The sequence below is a fragment of the Vicia villosa genome, linkage group LG5 (genome assembly GCF_029867415.1).
Source record: "Vicia villosa cultivar HV-30 ecotype Madison, WI linkage group LG5, Vvil1.0, whole genome shotgun sequence".
NCBI lineage: Eukaryota > Viridiplantae > Streptophyta > Magnoliopsida > Fabales > Fabaceae > Vicia > Vicia villosa.
In genome coordinates this window covers 25,508,627-25,526,064 of record NC_081184.1, presented here as the reverse complement: position 1 = coordinate 25,526,064, position 17,438 = coordinate 25,508,627, and the positions used below count along the sequence as shown (strand labels likewise).

Sequence of the window (17,438 nt, the reverse complement as noted above, 5' to 3'; positions counted from 1 at the left end):
TTATAATAGTTGTAGATGGATATTATATGATTATTATTATTATTTATTATTTATTATTATTAGATAAATATTATATTATTATTATATATTATTTATATTATTTTATTATTATTTATATATTATCAAATTTAATCGAATTTTCAATAGTTTTGTTGTTTGGTATCCCCATGTTATACATTGCATCAAATTATTATATATTATTTATATTATTATTATTATTATTAATAGTGCTAGTTGTTTATTATTATTATTATTATTATTATTATTATTATTATTTATTTTTAATGTAGAGATAAATTAATGGTTAGAACAATGGTTTTAATAATATTATTAAAAAAAAATGGGATATAAAAATTGAAAATTTTAAAATCATGCCACATAGCTTAGAGTTGTGTTCAAAGTTGCTAAAACCATGCCACATAAGCATTAGGGTTTCAAGGTTGCCATCATGACAACCTTGCATTTAGATTAAGTAGATTGAAACAGCACAAGTACAATGTGTTTGTGTTCGGCATTGGCGCACAAAATATATTTACTCTAATTTTCTCGCGCGTCATCTAACCAATCGTAACAAAATCGCAGAACCCTAAACCTAACATAAGATCGCAGAATCTCTCGCACATTTCTTCATCGAGCATTCACGCGTTGCTGACCTTCCGCTACTCTCGCATTTTTCACTGAGCGCTTTTCAATTCGATTTCAGAATCGATTGTTGAGGTATGTGATGATATCACTGATGCTGTTATCTAGTAGTTCCTTTTCGGTTATTTTTCAGGTTCAGTTCAAGTCAATTTCACTGTTTCTGAACACATGTTTTCTGATTCAATTGATTTTATGTATTGATGAAGTAGATTTTAACATTGCTTAGGGTTTTGATTTTAGTTTAACTTTGTTAGATTTTCTATTTGTTGTTACTTAGGTTCTTGGTAGTTTATTATGTATTGTGATGCCTTTCAACTTTAATTTCATACTCATTCCATCCACTTTTAGTTTTTGTTGCAATACAACCTTCGTCCTTCACCAAAGACAGTGTAATTGGATTTAATTCTAAGATTTGTAGATGAATCCTATGTTGTCAATAGCACACAACAGCGGAATAGCGTAGCGGTTGGGGTGATAGCGTTTAACGTGACACCATTAGCAATAGTGGGTGTAGCGGCAGCTAATTGCGCCCGAAACCGGTAAGCAACAGTTATTAGAATTTTAGGGCGAAATTTCTTAAAACCTTAATTTAAAAAACCATGTCTTTACTAGGGATATTTTCCAAATTTAGACACTTTTAAGAGTTAAGTTATGTTCTTCATTCTGTTATGTTCTTGCTCACAAAGACACAAACAATTGTTATGTTCTTCCAACTTTTGGTTCAGTTATGTTATGTTTTTCTTCTCTGTTTTATTTTTATTGCTTTTTACTTTAAGTTCTTTAATTATTAAGTATATGAAGGTCTCTATAATTTTATTTATTTTTTCTATTTTTGAGTATTTATGTTTACTTTGCACACTGGTTTTTAGTCTTTGTAATAGCGGCTATCCCGCTATCCGCCATACTTGTATAGCATTTTAGGGGGTTGGTGCTATTTGGCATTGACAAAATAGATATCGGTGCATTTTGATACATTGAATATTACCGGTACAGTACGTAATAAATAGTGATGTTGTACTTTTAGTGGTGACCAAAATTTTAAAACCTTAAAAAAATTACATAACCTGAAATGGTGGCCAAACTTTTAAATCATTAAAAAAAATACAAAAATACAAAATATGAAGTGGTTGAGCGGTTAGTGGTGTTATATATAATACCTAAAGCAATAAAACCTCGCTACCTTTACTTAGTTAAAGACACAACTCACCGCCTCTGTTAGGAATCCAATATTCAAAAGAAAATGAATTGTATTATTAATGGAAAAACAGTAACTATTACAGAAGATAAACCCCTGCAATCCCAGAGCAAAGCTCCTCAGAAAAGAGACAATTCTCTCTCCGCCACCATATATTCCAGCCACCATATCACCTTACCACCTCTCTTGGGTTTCAATTGAGGACTGCATATTTTGTCATAGTATAATTGTCTTATTGTAAATTTGCACATTTAACTATAATTGCCTTATTGTATATTTGCACATTTAATTTAGGCTTAATACCCTTTTTAGTCCCGTACTTATACCTCTAGGTCCAATTTGATCATCTTTCTTTTAAAACGTTCAAGTTGGTCCCTTACATTGTCAAACAGTATCAAACTAATCCTTTCCGTCAAATATTGTCAAACGGCGTTAGTGAAAATGACGTGTCAGCTGAGGTGGATTGTCCTATTCATCATCTTCTTCTTCGTTGATGCAGACTCCCCACCAAACAAACACTAACAATTTCCCAATTTTTTATTTATAAAAAATCTTAAACAAATAAAATTAAATTAATAAAAGATGATCCACTTCAAACTGTAGTTGAAATCTGGTGTCTAGTGGCCACACGACCTTTACCATTAATCCTTATGGCTATATGCAATTCATCACAATGCTTCGTTCTCGCCACTTTTTCTTCACAACGGTAAGCCATAATCTTTACTTCAAAAATTATTGCTTACTTTCATAATTACGGTTCTTCCATTTTTATTGCTGCATCAAGTTTATGAAATTAATTCAATAAAGTTTAGATTTTTTTGGAATATTCTGTGACCCAGATGGTGTTTTGAGTCTGACTTTTTAGGGTTGTATAATTTCATATGATAACTATGGATACTTTGCTCAAAACACCAAACAAGCTTCAATTTTTACACCTACTTCATGGTTATTCAGAAAAATTGGCTAATTATTCAGGTTCATTTAACTTACAAAGCCATGAAGTTAGATTTGGTTCAAAGAAAAAACCTATTTTGAGGGCTAGTAGCAGTGCCCTTTTGGAGCTTGTTCCTGAATTTAAGAAAGAGATTTTGGATTTTGGACTTCCTTTGTTTGATTCAACAAAGGGAACTGTTGTGGATCTTGTAGTTGTGGGAGGTGGTCATGCGGTAGCACAACAGGTTTTTGAGGCAGGGCTTTCGGTTTGTGCTATTGATCTGAATCTTAGATTGATTTGGCCGAATAATTATGGTGTTTTGGTGGATGAATTTCAAGCGATGGATTTATTTGATTGACTTGACAAAACTTGGTCCAGGAGCCTGACTTAATATAAAATTAGATGTAATTTAAATCATCAATGATTAATTGGCCTAGTGGTACTTCATATTGTCATGCAAGTATAATGTTCTTGGTTTGATTCTAGGCTAAGGTAAATTTTTCAGAATTTTGCTTGGATTTTTTATGAACTATATGCCACGTCAGCATCAACGAAGAAGGTGATGAAAAGGACAATCCACCTCAGTGTTAGATAACGTAAGGGACTAGGACGTTTTAAAAGAAAGAGGACCAAAATGGACCCAGAGGTATAGATACGGGACTAAAAAGGGTATTAAGCCTTTAATTTAACTATTGGCATAGACAGTATAAAGACTTATCAGCTTATCTATTCTATAGGAGAGGCAATAGGAAATAGGAATCATTTGTCCATGAATAGGACATGAATAATAGATTGGAACATAATAAACATATCCAATATTCATTCACCAAAAACTACTGAAGACTTAACATCGCAATAATCTTGTGCTAGCGTGTATTATTTTCTCTCATGTATTTGTATTTTCTTTTCATTTCTAGCTTGTATGTGTAGGAAGAGAAAATAAATTAGCTGTTACTTTTTGCTCAGTATTGTCTCACTTGCTCAGTATTGTCTCACTTGCTCAGTATTGTCTCACTTTTAAAATTCCGAGAATTTGAGAGATTGATGTGTCCGTTATTTGAAATAGTGTCGTATCCTTGTCCGTTACATTTTAATTATTTTTTTCCGTTGGACACTTCAAAAAAGTGTCTGATACGTGTCAGTGTCCGATACGTGTCCGGTGCAGGGACACACCTTCTGGTTGGCGTGTCGGCGCTTCCTAGGTTACCATATTCTGTTGCATAATATTATCTGCCACAGAGGTGACGGTAATTGGATATTCCTTTTTATTTTAACTTGTTTCCTTTAAGTAAGCTCGATGGGCAAAAAATGTATGAAATTTCCAAGAGAAAGCCCAAAGTATAATGTATGTGTGTATTAAATTAAATCAATATATGTATTTATGTTTATATGTGTGTATTGCGTTTGTGTTGATTCACAGATTGGATTTTCGTCATAATGAAAGTAAATAAGAGAAAGAAAGGTGTACAACTTGGTGCAAAGAAGAAACAAAGTAATAGGGAACAAAAGGCTGATGTTGAGACACATGTTAAACTGAACAGTGATGGTATATAAATGTTTTATGTCTGTACTTTTCATACTTTATTGAACTGTAAGTTTGTTTTTCCGGTGATTTAATATATGTAAGTTTATTGAACTGTTAGTTTTTTCCATCATTTGTATAGGTATCTAGTATATACATTTATCTCTACAACTCAGAACCATTTTTTTGTTCCTGACAGAGAAGATGTCCAGAGATGATGTTAACGTTAGTTCACAGCTCAAACGACCCATACTATCTTCTAGTGGAGAACCGTAAGTTCAGTTTCTTGTTTCAGGAGCACTATTGCTCCAGCATAGCTGAGTTGAATTATCAAAATAAGGAACTTATTGCAATCTTTTTCAGCTATTAGAACATATTATGCTTACTTCAGTCAGTTATCAAAATTTCTACTAGTAATTACATATTTCAATTGATGAAGGGTACTAGATGTTCCAGAAATTATAAAGATGTTTTTCAATGGATGTTCTTCAAAGCAGGGGATTGAGCAAAGTTCCACCTTAAAGCAAGCTGAAAATCAGAAAACAACAATGACTACTATGGACACCGCTGGCAGAACCATTCTCAAGCATGGTCAACGGAAACAACGATCGTTGACAACTGGAAGTCCAATCCCAGTGGGAGGATCTGCTCAAATACAACATTCAACTTTAAAGAAAGCAAAAAATCAAAAAACAACAGTGACTACTACAGACACTGTGGAGAGATCCATTCTCCAGCATGGCAAAAGGAAACAACAACCATTTACAACTGGAAGTTCAATTCAAGTGGCAGGATCTGCTCAAATACAACATAAAAAGCAAGATCACAGGCCAGGTTTTCAAACATGCTTTGCCAATCATTACTATTCAATTATTATTGTTCATCCTTTTCATCACTGCAATCTTCATGTGTGAGGCCATTGTGATTTTCTTGGTTGCTACATACTGGTTGCACATAACCCACTCTTCTTCCTGTACTAACTGAGAAGTTCAAATTATTACAGTAAAGAGAAGCTTGAGAGTATAATAAAACTAGAAATTAAAGAGAGTGTGTGTGTTTGAAAATTGAGCATGTTTTTAGAATAGGAATAAGTGATCCCGGTTTTCATTGATAGCCCTATTGTCTTACTGTTAATGCTGACTTACCGAGCTTATTAATGTTTTCCCCATGTTTCGGGGTATATAATGTTTCATGTTTCTGTACTTTTCATACTTTGTTGAACTTGAAGTTTTTTTTTGGTGATTTAATGTATGTATTTTAGTGTTTCCATCATTTTTTCTCTTTTTTGGCATCTATTGTATACATTTCTCTCTTCAGCTGAAAACCATTTTTTGTTCTTGATAGAGATAAAGAAGTCAAGAGATGATGTTTTCATTAGTCCACAACTCAAACGCCCCATGCTATCTACTACTGGAGAACCGTAAGTGCAATGTCTTTTTTCAGGAATACCATTGCTCCAACAGTTGGCTGAGTTGAATTATCAAAAGAAGGAACTTATTGCAATCCTTTTCAGCTATTAGAACACATTATACTTCAGTCAGTCATCACAATTTCAACTAATTATTATACTTTTCAATTGATAAAGGTTAGTAGATGTTCCAGACAGTATAAAGTCCAATGCTGAATTGTATCGAGGCAAGTTGAGAAGTTTTAAAACAACGAAGAGAAGCATACAATGTTCTCCAAAGCAGGGGATGGAGCAAAGTTCTACTTTAGAGCAAGCAAAAAATCAGAAAACAATGAGGAATACTATAGACACTGCCGGGAGATCCATTCTCAAACAGGATAAAAGGAAACAACAATCATTGACAACTGGAAGTTCAATCCCAGTGGCAGGATCTGCTCAAATACAGCATTCTACTTTAAAGCAAGCAAAAACTCAGAAAACAATGAAGACTACTATAGAAACTGCTGGTAGATCCATTCCTAATCATGGTAAAAGGAAACAACAATCATTTACAACTGGAAGTTCAATCCAAGTGGAAGGATCTACTCAAATACAACATAAAAAGCATGATCGCAGGCCAGGTTTTCAAACATGCTTTGCTAATCTTTACTTGTCCTTCATTATTGCCCCTTTCATCACTGCAATCTTCATCTGTGAGGCCATTGTGATTTTCTTGGTTGCTACATTCTGGTTGTTAACTACCATCACTCTACCATTGCAAAATGGTTCAAAACCTGGCCTGTGACTTGGAGGCTTTTTAATGCACTGCACACAACCCATCCTTCTTCGTGCACTAACAAACAAGTTCAAATTATTACAGTAAAGAAAAGCTTGATTATAATAAACTTAGAAATTAAAGAGAGTGTGCATGTTTGAAAATGGAGAAAGTTTGTAGAATAGAAAGAAGTGATTTGATTTTACACATGACAAACTTTGTCTACTCTAAAATTTTTTTACCCCTTATTTTATGTATTGGGGTATTAACTCTTATATTATGCTACTGACTTACTGTTATTAGTGATTTACTGAACTAATTAATTGTTTGTTTCATGTGTTGAAAAACCAAACTAGTGGGCCGCTCTATGTTCGGTGGAAGCACCAGTTCTTCTGCTCAACTCCAAAAGAACCTTGTTGATCATGGATCATCTACTAAGCAGAAGACTACTCGAAAGAGGCCATCAATGTCTCTGGATGATTATTTTAAATGGAATAAGCAACAACTTGAAGTCGAGGGGGGTATTAACTGTGAAAATAATGATGGTGATGTTCAGGATGACATTAACTATGAAAGTGATGATGGCAAGGAAACTAATGATGATCCAATAGAAGGTAGCACCCCCCCTACTTGTCAACTCGTTTCATCATCATCACTTACATTTCATCATTATCACTTACATTTCATCATTGTCATCACAAATGATAAATATGATATACATATTCATATGATGCAAGATAAATAAGGAAACATAATTAAAACTCATATTCCATCAAAAGCCCTATAAATTGAGGAATGTCCCTTAGTAATAATAATAAAAATGACTTCATTTTGACACTCACCCTCAAGCCCGTGAATTGGTGTTTTCCATTCCGAGCTTGGAAACAATAATTTAAACGTTGTTACTATTCAGCTCATTTGTTAGAGGATCTTCATGTCAACAATTCTTGGCTTCCTCCCTCTCTCAATGTTATTCTATATATAGATGTTACAGGGCTATACAGGTAATTACATGGAGTGCATGTTAGGCCACTGGCTGTCAGCTTCAATATACTTGGTTCTGTCTGGCAGTACTGATTAGGGGCTATGATAATAGTAGACCTGTTATCAATTTTCACAGTAGTGTTTCATACGTTCATCCCATCTTATCTTCAAGTCCTCCAAAATGATCTTCAACCATAGTAATTCACACATCCCTTGTGTCATTGCCTTAAATTCTACTTCAACACTAGACTTGGATACCACACTTGGTTTCTTACTCACATAGGAAAGTGCAATATCATGTAGTTGATCTCCTATTCACCACTGACCCTGCATAGTCATCGTCAGTATATGCTTTAAGACCCACACTCCATTTCCCTTAAACAAAATTTCAATTCCAGGGGTTCCTTTCAATTATTGCACGATTTTGAGTGCTGCTTGGGACTTGGGAGTGAACCTCCTCTGGTTGGTGCAGAACTTGCTTAACTAGGCTTACAACAAATTAACATTAGATCCAGTATGTGATGGATATACTCCCTCCGTCCCATATTATAAGCAAATTTTACCTTTTTAGATTCATTCAATAATTAATGTACCTAGACTATATATAGACCCGATACATTAGTTATTCAATTAATCTAAAAAGGTAAAATTTGCTTATAATATGGGACAGAGGGAGTACGAGCCTTTCAACAACAAACAATATTTTCTTCTGCGTTCCGTAACTTCAAATTTTGATCTATTGGTGTACTTGTAAACTTGCATGCTGTCTTGCTCGAAGATCAATGATGTATTTTTGTTGGGATATGAAATGAAAGTCCCTTTCTTGGAGTGGGCCAATTAAATTTTTTAAGAAATACTTCAATTTTCCCAAGGTCTTGATCTCAAATTCATTGGCTAGATGTTATCCTAATCCTAACAAGTATTGCTCATTTTCATCATCACCCTTCACTATAATGTCATCCACATATAATGACAACATCGTTACTCCCCCATGACTTTGTTCGAAGCCTAGACCTATCATGATTCAAGTAAACCTCTAAAACCACTTAAGCTCATATAAAGCCTTTTTCAACAGACTTACAAGTTACATCGTGTTGTCAACACTCTGTTCATCGTTAGATCCATCAATCTTGCCTTGTACTTCACTATAATGTCATCCACATATAATGTCTACATTGTTACTCCCCCATGACTTTGTCTACTAATCTTGCCTTGTACCTCTCAATAGATCCATCAATCTTGTATTTTTTAGTGTATACCCATTCGTACCCTACACAGTGTTTTCCTTCCGTTTGATAGAAGACCCAATTCCCAAGTATTGTTCTTATCCACGGGGTAGAGTAGCTTGTTGGTACAGGTTCTGGTATCTTTTCTAAGGGCAATTGAAAGATGTAAATCTTCATAGTGTGTAGGGGTGGTGTTATTGAGTTGAATTTTTTTATGCTGTATGGGACTGGATTCTGGTTTCCTATGTAAGGTTGGGTTAGACTCTGGTTTGTGTGCATGAGAAAAATCAGAAATTAGTTTGAAAGGCCTAGTGGCAGGATCTACTCAAATACAACATAAAAGCTAGACCACAGGCCAGGTTTTCAAACATGTTTTTTCCAATCATTACTCGTCCATTATTATTATTGCTCCTTTCATCACTGCAATCGTCATTTGTGAGGCAATTGTTATGCTGGCTGCTTCATGCTGGTTGTTGACCACTATTACTATAACAATGGTTCAAAACCTGGCCTATGATTTGGACTAGCCTTTTTAATTGCCCTACACACAACCCATTCTACTCCCTGCATTAACCAACAAGTTCAAATTATTACACTGCACTAAAGAGAAGCTTGAGAGTATAATACAATTGGAAATTAGAGATATGTGCATGTTTGAAATGGAGGAAGTAGTGATATTGCTTTTTGTATGGTAAACTAATTGACTTACTGCTAATACTGTTCTTTCCCTTATTTTATTCTATATTTTGGGGTATTGTCTCTCATGTTACTCGACTGTCTTACTGTTAATACTGTTAATACTGACTTACTGAACTTTGTTATTCTTTGATTCATGTGTTGAAAAACTAAACTAGAGGACCACAGTCTTTTTGGTGGATTAAGCAATCGATCTTCTGCTCAGTTCCAAAAGGACCATATTGATCATGGACCATTCAAGAAGCAAAAGACTACCCGAATGTGTCCATCAATGTCACTAGATGATTATTTAAAAATATACAAGCCACAACTTGAAGTTGAAGGTGATATTAACTATGAAAATAATGATGGTGATGTTGAGGGTGATATTGACTATGGAAATGACGACGGTGGGAAAACTAATAACAATCCCATGGAAGGTAACACCCCTACTATGTTTCATCTTCATCACTTATACCTTCCCTTAGTTGTTCACTTTTTCTGTGTTAGTTCTTGGTTAGCTATCTGTTAGTTTTTAGTTGTTTCAGCTGTACATTCATATAGGGTTCTATTGTTAGGCTCCTCCTCTCTATATTAAGGTAGCCCCTTTGTTACAGTTTGTTAATTCATATATGAAATCAGATGATTTTATACTTTATATAGGGTTTGCTTTTAGTTTTTCTGCTATATTCTATACTGCATTGTATCATAGAGGTGGTCGAGCCTTATATATCTTATGCTGTCCGAATCAAAAAATGCTGTACAAACGACGTGTATGCATATGATCATAGTTAACTCAATTTACTTTTTTTGTCTTACATATAACTTGTTATTATACTGTTAACTAGGCGAAACATCAAAAAGAGGGAAAAGAGGAAGGACACGGTGCTTGGAAATTCATGCCCGATCACTTGCTGAAAGACAAAAAATCACCTTAAATGAAGAAGGAGAGCCCATTGGACCAACTCAAAAGATAGTTTCTGAATTCAGCAATTTTTTGGGATCAGTAGCACGGATGTCAGATTTATGTCCTCTTACTTACACTAATTGGAAGGCTATACCAAACAAGGAGAATATATGGGCTTATGTCAATGTATCAACTCATGTAGTATGTGTGTTTGAGTACTCTGATAAAAAATATTTGTCTAATCACCGTCCTTTTCTTTGCAGAAAAAATACATTGTTCCAGAAAAAGGAGAGAAGGTTGTATATGCCATCGTAAATGATGCTTGGAGGCGGTACAAATATTCTATTAAGAGAAATCATTTCACTAAGTATGAAAACTTGCATGATCGGCTGAAAAGCCGTCCAAATAACATACCAGAAGCTCACTTTAGGAAATTAATGAATTATTGGAGTTGTGAAGTTGTTCAAGTAAGATAAATTTAATTTGAATTGTGAATTGTTCTACATTATTATTTTCAGATTTTATGAATTGAGTTTCTCATTGATGAGTGCAGAAAATTAGTCGTCAAAATGCTAACATTACAGCTCAACAAAAATGTAGACATCGAGCGGGTCCCATAAGCTTTGCTATCATAAGGGAAAAACTGGTATCTCATTTTTACTACTATTAGCGAACAAGTTAATTCTATTAGGTGTTTGGTTATGGCTTGATTTTTTGCTATCCCGGGCAAGCTTCATATTGGATTTAAGTCCCCACTGAATAGACTTCTTTCTGAAAATGTCTCACACTTGAAGAAATGGAACCACCTACACCAACTACTAGGGGAAAATTCTGATGTTGAAGAAGAAATGGATGTGAATGACTAATATTATTGTCACTTTAAACCAACAACCTCAGTGGAATAAGTTTACATATTTTGGTCTTGTGAAGCTTGCCTCGGATGTCAAATATTTAAATTGTACTGTCAGTGATGATTTTTAACTACTATTAATAAATCATATTTTGCTTTATGTAGCGTGCAGCCAAGGATGGTAGAGAGGCTCCTACTCAAGCTGAGGTTTTTATTGAAACACGACAAAGCAAGAGAGGAAGTGAGCTAGACCAAGTTACAAGTAACATAATCGTAAGTTTTTTTTCATAATTTTATCTAGTCAAATATAATTATCTATTTGCTTAACTAATGTTGCTTTGATTTTGCTAGACAAATCTTAAAGATTTGATTATAAATTCTGGTCAGTCTTCGGACGAGGCATTTCAAACTGTCTTTGGCAAAGAAAAACCAGGAAGAATGCGGTGCCATGGAAGAGTTACAACACCTTCTCTCTTGAAAAGAAATAAAGAAATAGCAGAAATTGAAATGAAGCATGCTGCTGAAGTTAAACATTTAAATGAAAAGATTCAAGAAATGAGGGTAAAACATGAAATGTTGGAGACTAAACACAGTGAAGAGATGGCAGCAATAGAGAGAAAATTGGAAGTTCTTCTAAGGGTCATGCTAATAAACCAAAGCAACTCAGGACATGATATGGGGGATTTGGTAGCTTTGTTATCAACCCCAAATGAAAATAACAATGCTCTGCATTCATCTGCATCTGCCCATGCCCTAAATAATCATGCGGTACGCTTTCCTTACAGTTGAAACAATAATTTGTCTCAATAGTTTCAACCTTTCATTTCTTACCACAATTCCTCCACTGTTGTGAAGCATGGACACCTCTGAGATGAGGCGTGTCCCAGTGTCCAACACCTGTATGACACTTGCGAGTGTCAGACAAGTGTCCCATTTTTTTCTTTTGCTTTGACACAATTTAGACTCTCATTGGACTCTAAAGATACTCAAATGTCCCAAATCTATTTCCCTTGTTGGTTGGTTCCTTATAAAGAATCTATTATGTATTTTTTTTTATGAGTATGACATTTATCAGAAAACAAAAGAATATTTTTTTTGGATGCTACTCGCGGGGTCTTGTTTCGCCCGCTTAGGAATGGATTACATTTATTATCATTCTTTTGTCCGTATAAATCATTACCGCATGGAATGCTGGTTACCCTCATTGAGAGCTAAAGTGTTGATTTAAGAGCGCTGTATACACTTACTAGTAGTAAAATCTGATTGATGACTAATTCTAAGCTGTTTTTTGCTTGCTGATTTTAGTATTTTTATCTTGTAGGTAAATCATATCGCTATGCGGGAAGAACAATCGAATGATGACTTGGAAGATGATGATGAACAATTGTACGATGACTTGGAAGAGGAAGATGAAGAACAGTTGTACGATGACTTAGAAGAAGAAGAAGATGAAGAACAATTATACAATGACTCGGAAGAAGATGAAGACTATACAGACTGATTCATCAATGCTGGGGCTTTTCATTTTCTTTTGTGATAAGAACGGAAACACTGTCCTTTCTACTTTGGGCTGATAATAGAATCTGCAAGTTATATAGATCTTTTTGTAGTAGTTTTGGCTGTCATCACTTAAAAGAGAAGCTAACATTATGGTCTATTTTTTTGCCAAAGTTACTCCAGCTTAACAAAGCCGTTTGGTTATTATAAGTAGTTCTCAATAATTCAGTTACTTATCTAATAATAGTAGTTCAAAGTTGCTTATCGATTTAATAGTAGTTTGTTTTGACATTTAATTTGGTTCATGCTACATAAGAATACTTTATCTGATAAAACTGTTCTCCAAAGTTAGTGACAACAGTTTTTGTTTGTTCTTTTTACAATACTCACACCGGTTTAGACAGACTGTTGCCGTAGGTAAAAATAAATGTACAAGTAAAAAAAAAAGAAGACTTTTTAGACTATATATTAGATATATTTATTTAATTTGAAAAGCGAATATTTTATTTAAAATATTGGCTGGAGAGAGGATATATGATAAACTTTGAATTTCTAAAATAGGAATTTTATGCAGAACTTCAAAGACTCCAAACATTTTTGACACAATAATCAGCAAAAGTTGATGTCGATCAACTTAAATATTGTTTGTTGGTGTGGTATAAATCAAAATTCTTAAATTTACTCTGATTTGAAAGTTTGATAATCCTTACTTTACCTCATCACGCGTCAACTTTCATATAGCTTCTTGTGTTGATCACTTATTTTACATTTCAACCTAGGAAATGCTTGTCTTTTACCAGCATCAGACTTCCCGGGTTTTTTAGTGAGAATATAATGGCTTTCGCACGAATCCATTTAATCATAAAATGAAGATTTGAAACTAACATTCACATTATTAAACTAACTCCTATATAGCATATTATTATTAATACATAAGTTCTTTTCCCAATTCAAATTCCAGAATCAAATGGCACCCCAGAAGCTGAAATCCAATTCCCACCTTGCAAAAACCTACTAACTGTAAAAGGAGAAGCTTCCTCAACACTCTTCAACACATGAAAACCAGGCCAACTAACCCTATTTCCAGTAGCAGCACCATTTCCAGTATTCATATACTCCCCATAAAACAAAGTCGAAATCGCGAAACTCCCCTCCCATTCACCCCACCCTTTAGGATGAACCAAACCATCCAAATCACTTTTCATAAACACTGTCCTTGAATACTTCTTCCAAGGCCTACCTAAATAAGTCTCCACAGAACCCTTCACCGTAGCAAACTCCGAATCCGGCCTAACCCGACAGTTTTGTATCGAAAATCCGGTCGGTTCGTTGGGATTGTCGCGTCCTTGAGCTGTGATGAAGTTTGATTGGTAACTCATTGGTTTTCGGACGACAATGTCGCAGTTTTGGAGTACGGCGGCCGCGTCCCCGAATATGAAGTCGATTGTGCCGTAGATGTGACAGTCGCGGTAGAATTGTCGATTCGAGAATAGGTAGAGTGTGTCTTGATAGGCTTTGAAGCTGCATCTGTAGAAGACTGATAAGTCTGAACTTACCTTCAGGGCTACTGCTTGGTGGTTTTGTGGTCCGGCTGTGTTCTCAAATGTCATGTCTCGTGCCCAAAATCCATCCCCTGATACATCTGTTTCATGCATATTCGTAACCAAATCATGTTAGCATATTCAACTGACACCTGACACATGATACTTAGTCTGGTGTCTGGTGTCTGATACGTATCAGACAATATATATGATATGTGTCAGTTAAATAAATATGTCACGTATCAGACAATATATATGATATGTGTCAGTTATGTCTGGTGTCTGTGTCTGATACGTGTCAGACAATACGTGTCAGGTAAATAAAGATTAAATATTATTCATGTATGTAGAAGTGTGAACGTCAATTTTTATATTTTATACATTAATAATGTTAGAGTGTCAGATCTGCTTTAGAGATGAGAAGTAATTTAAAATAACGTACCAAATGTGGCAGAGTTAAGAGTGCTGGAACCACTCTTAAAATTCCTATTTCCAGTGACAACAGTTTTGTCAATTCCATCTCCAACAAACATAACATTATGCAACTTACTTCCAATCTCAACTTTTTCATGGTACACTCCTGCTTTCACATGTATAACAACTCTTGAAGGACGACTATGCCCCCTTGAAGCAAGTGCATCCACTGCTTCTTTTATTGTTCTATAATTTCCAGAACCATCTTGTGCCACTGTGAAATCTGCTTCATGGTTTGCAACACTCCATGATTCTAAAAGTCCATTGTTTTCTTCTAATATTGTAATTCTTTGAGATTGCTCTGAAAAAACAAAACAAGAACTAATAAGGTATATAGTAATAATCTAAGAAGCATAAAACACGAGTCAATCACTAATAATAATTAAGAAAAATAATAAATTAAACGTCACAGTGTTATAATAATTTAAAAAAATAATAAATTAAACATAATCATAAATATTACTGTCAGAGCCATGTTAATGCATATTCGTAATCACAAGTATTAGTGTCAGTTTCAAAAATAACATGACATTTACAGAACTACAGAGGTGTCAGTGCCACCGGGCTAATACATTTTCTCAATCACAAATAGAGTATCGGTTTCAAACATATGACATGAAGAACTATCCATTAGGGTAATGCATATTCTAGTCAGCTTTTTTTGATTAATGGATAATGCATATTCTAGTCAGCTTTTTTTGATTTCTTATGTTTGTTTGATATAGTAAAAGGACAATATTCTGACTTTTGATAAACATGTTGAGATTTTTGAAAATTGTTATGCTATATACATAAGTAGAAGCAATTTGAGACACGTAGTTAATAGAAAATGACAAATCTGAAAAAGATTGAAGGACAAGTACGTTTTGATAAGCACTTCTATACGCCGCACCGCTTATGGATATAATCCATTTAAGTTTTGTTTTTTAATAATGTTTTTTTTTGAGAGATTAAATATGTTGTTAGTTTATAAAAAATAATAATATGTTAAGTAATTACGTAGAAATAGGAAGATAATCATTTAAAAAAATGTAAACATATAATAGCTGTAGTAACTATGAACATTTAAAATAGTATAATAGAGAAATATACAGGGAAAAAATATTTTGTATGCTGCTTATGAGATGTATGTATTTTTTTAAAAATTATAAAAACTTTAAGGTTGTGAAATTGTTGAAATTACGTGAATAAAGTTTTAAGTGAATATTCTATATTTTTGAATTTAAACGAAAGTCCATGTATTTTAAATATTTATAAAATTATTCTCAGTAGATAAGAATGATATTTAAATATATAAATAATTATACATATATAGAGAATGTAGAATGGATAGCTCAAATAGTATTTATTTATAAAATTATATTTTTGTTTTAAATAATTTTGACTATGATATAATATTGTATTGTTGTTTATAAAAAGATATTTTTAAATCTTCTTAATATTACATATAAAGAAAGGTAGGATAAATAACTCAACTAATATGAATTAGTTGAAATTAAAGTTAAAGAAATTGAAAATCAACAATATAATCTCTAACAAAAGGGAAAATATAGTTTGTCATTGATGTAACATTTAGTGCACTGACAAGTAGATGAAGCTTAGTTAATATAAAATTATACTAGTATTTATCCATTATACGACCTTTCCATATTTCTTAAGAAAGATATATCTGTATTTTTTTTATGGATTTAATTAATGTATAAATATCTAATTAGTATTAGTACTTCTATTTTTATTTTTATTTTTATAATAACCGTTCCATTTCTTTTAAAGAAATATAAATTATACATATGAGAAATTTCTTCTAAGTCTAATTGATTTTATATTTGAATCAATTAAAATTGATTATAAATATTTATATTAATTTTGACTTATTTATTTGTTTATTGAGTAAAACTAATTTTGTCTCTAGTTTGAAGTTTAGTTTTATAGATTTGAAAATTAAATTTCACACTTAAATTGTTGAATTCATTTTTTGTAAAATGTATTTAAATTTAATTTATTTTAAATTCAATTGAAAATTTTAAGTAAAATCAAATTTATAAATTAATTTTTGTGACAAAGAACCAAACAGATTGAATAAAAAATAATTTGAAAATGTAAGAAAGGACAATAGTTTTGGACTACAATAAACAAAATTGACTACTTCCTCTACTTCTTCTCTATATTTTTTTAGGTTTATTAAATATTTAATATATAAAGAAATAAAATATATTAATTATTTAATGAACCTAACTTTTTTAGTGAGTTGTTTCTTTTATAAAGAAAAAAAGGTAGTATTAAGTTATAATATATTTTTTTAATAAAATAAATAAGTTATAATAATAACTTATTACCTTTGCCTTTGACTTTGTTATTTGAATACAAAACAAGCATTTGGCCAAGCAAACTTGTCAAGTTTCTACCCAAAACATGATTATCTCCAACATACCCTTTTTCCTTCAACCCATCCAAACAAGTCCTATGATTTGTCATCAAAGCACTCACCCAAATAAGAGCATCATCTCTACTATAACCCCTTCTTCCAACCATCATATCCCTAAGTCTAAACTCACTCTCCTCATAAAGTTTAGCACAATCTCTCAAACCCAAACCACTTGTTTGATTCAATGATGAGACCATACTCACACTCTCCAAGCCATGCAACTTCAAAGAGTTATCAACCCAATTCATGGCTTGTGAAACTTGTGTTTTGGCCATTTGGAGAATCTCCATTTCTTGGAGACAAAAGGAAGTGGTTATGAACATGACAAAGAGGAGAAACAAAACGGTGGCATAGGTTGTCATTTTTTATTGTTTGTTTATATTTGAGAAGTTTGATGAGTGATG

At 33.2% G+C, this 17,438-nt stretch overlaps 2 protein-coding genes across 8 annotated transcripts; one reads left to right on the top strand and one right to left on the bottom strand.

Annotated features, from left to right (window-relative positions):
- The first annotated feature begins 478 nt into the window (after window positions 1-478).
- On the top strand, window positions 479-12,885 carry LOC131601464 (uncharacterized). 7 transcript variants are annotated; one of them, XM_058873286.1, is made up of 15 exons: window positions 479-717; window positions 1,083-1,181; window positions 4,192-4,317; window positions 4,493-4,565; window positions 4,733-5,127; window positions 5,638-5,713; window positions 5,879-6,321; window positions 6,812-7,069; window positions 9,520-9,780; window positions 10,189-10,433; window positions 10,511-10,714; window positions 10,801-10,893; window positions 11,263-11,370; window positions 11,449-11,865; window positions 12,419-12,885. In XM_058873286.1, exons 3-15 carry the CDS (start codon window positions 4,209-4,211, stop codon window positions 12,596-12,598), a joined length of 2,862 nt encoding a protein of 953 aa, XP_058729269.1. In that variant the 5' UTR covers window positions 479-717; window positions 1,083-1,181; window positions 4,192-4,208; the 3' UTR covers window positions 12,599-12,885. The 7 variants fall into 7 exon arrangements, with proteins under 7 accessions (XP_058729269.1, XP_058729267.1, XP_058729268.1 ...); XM_058873284.1 differs by having other exon boundaries at window positions 1,061-1,181; XM_058873285.1 differs by having other exon boundaries at window positions 1,053-1,181.
- A 258-nt stretch (window positions 12,886-13,143) lies between these two features.
- Window positions 13,144-17,438, bottom strand: LOC131601465 (probable pectinesterase/pectinesterase inhibitor 36). The gene is made up of 3 exons (XM_058873291.1): window positions 16,946-17,438; window positions 14,578-14,910; window positions 13,144-14,236 (listed from the first exon to the last, which is right to left on the bottom strand). The coding sequence occupies exons 1-3, from the start codon at window positions 17,394-17,396 to the stop codon at window positions 13,545-13,547; spliced, it is 1,476 nt and encodes a 491-aa protein (XP_058729274.1). The 5' UTR covers window positions 17,397-17,438; the 3' UTR covers window positions 13,144-13,544.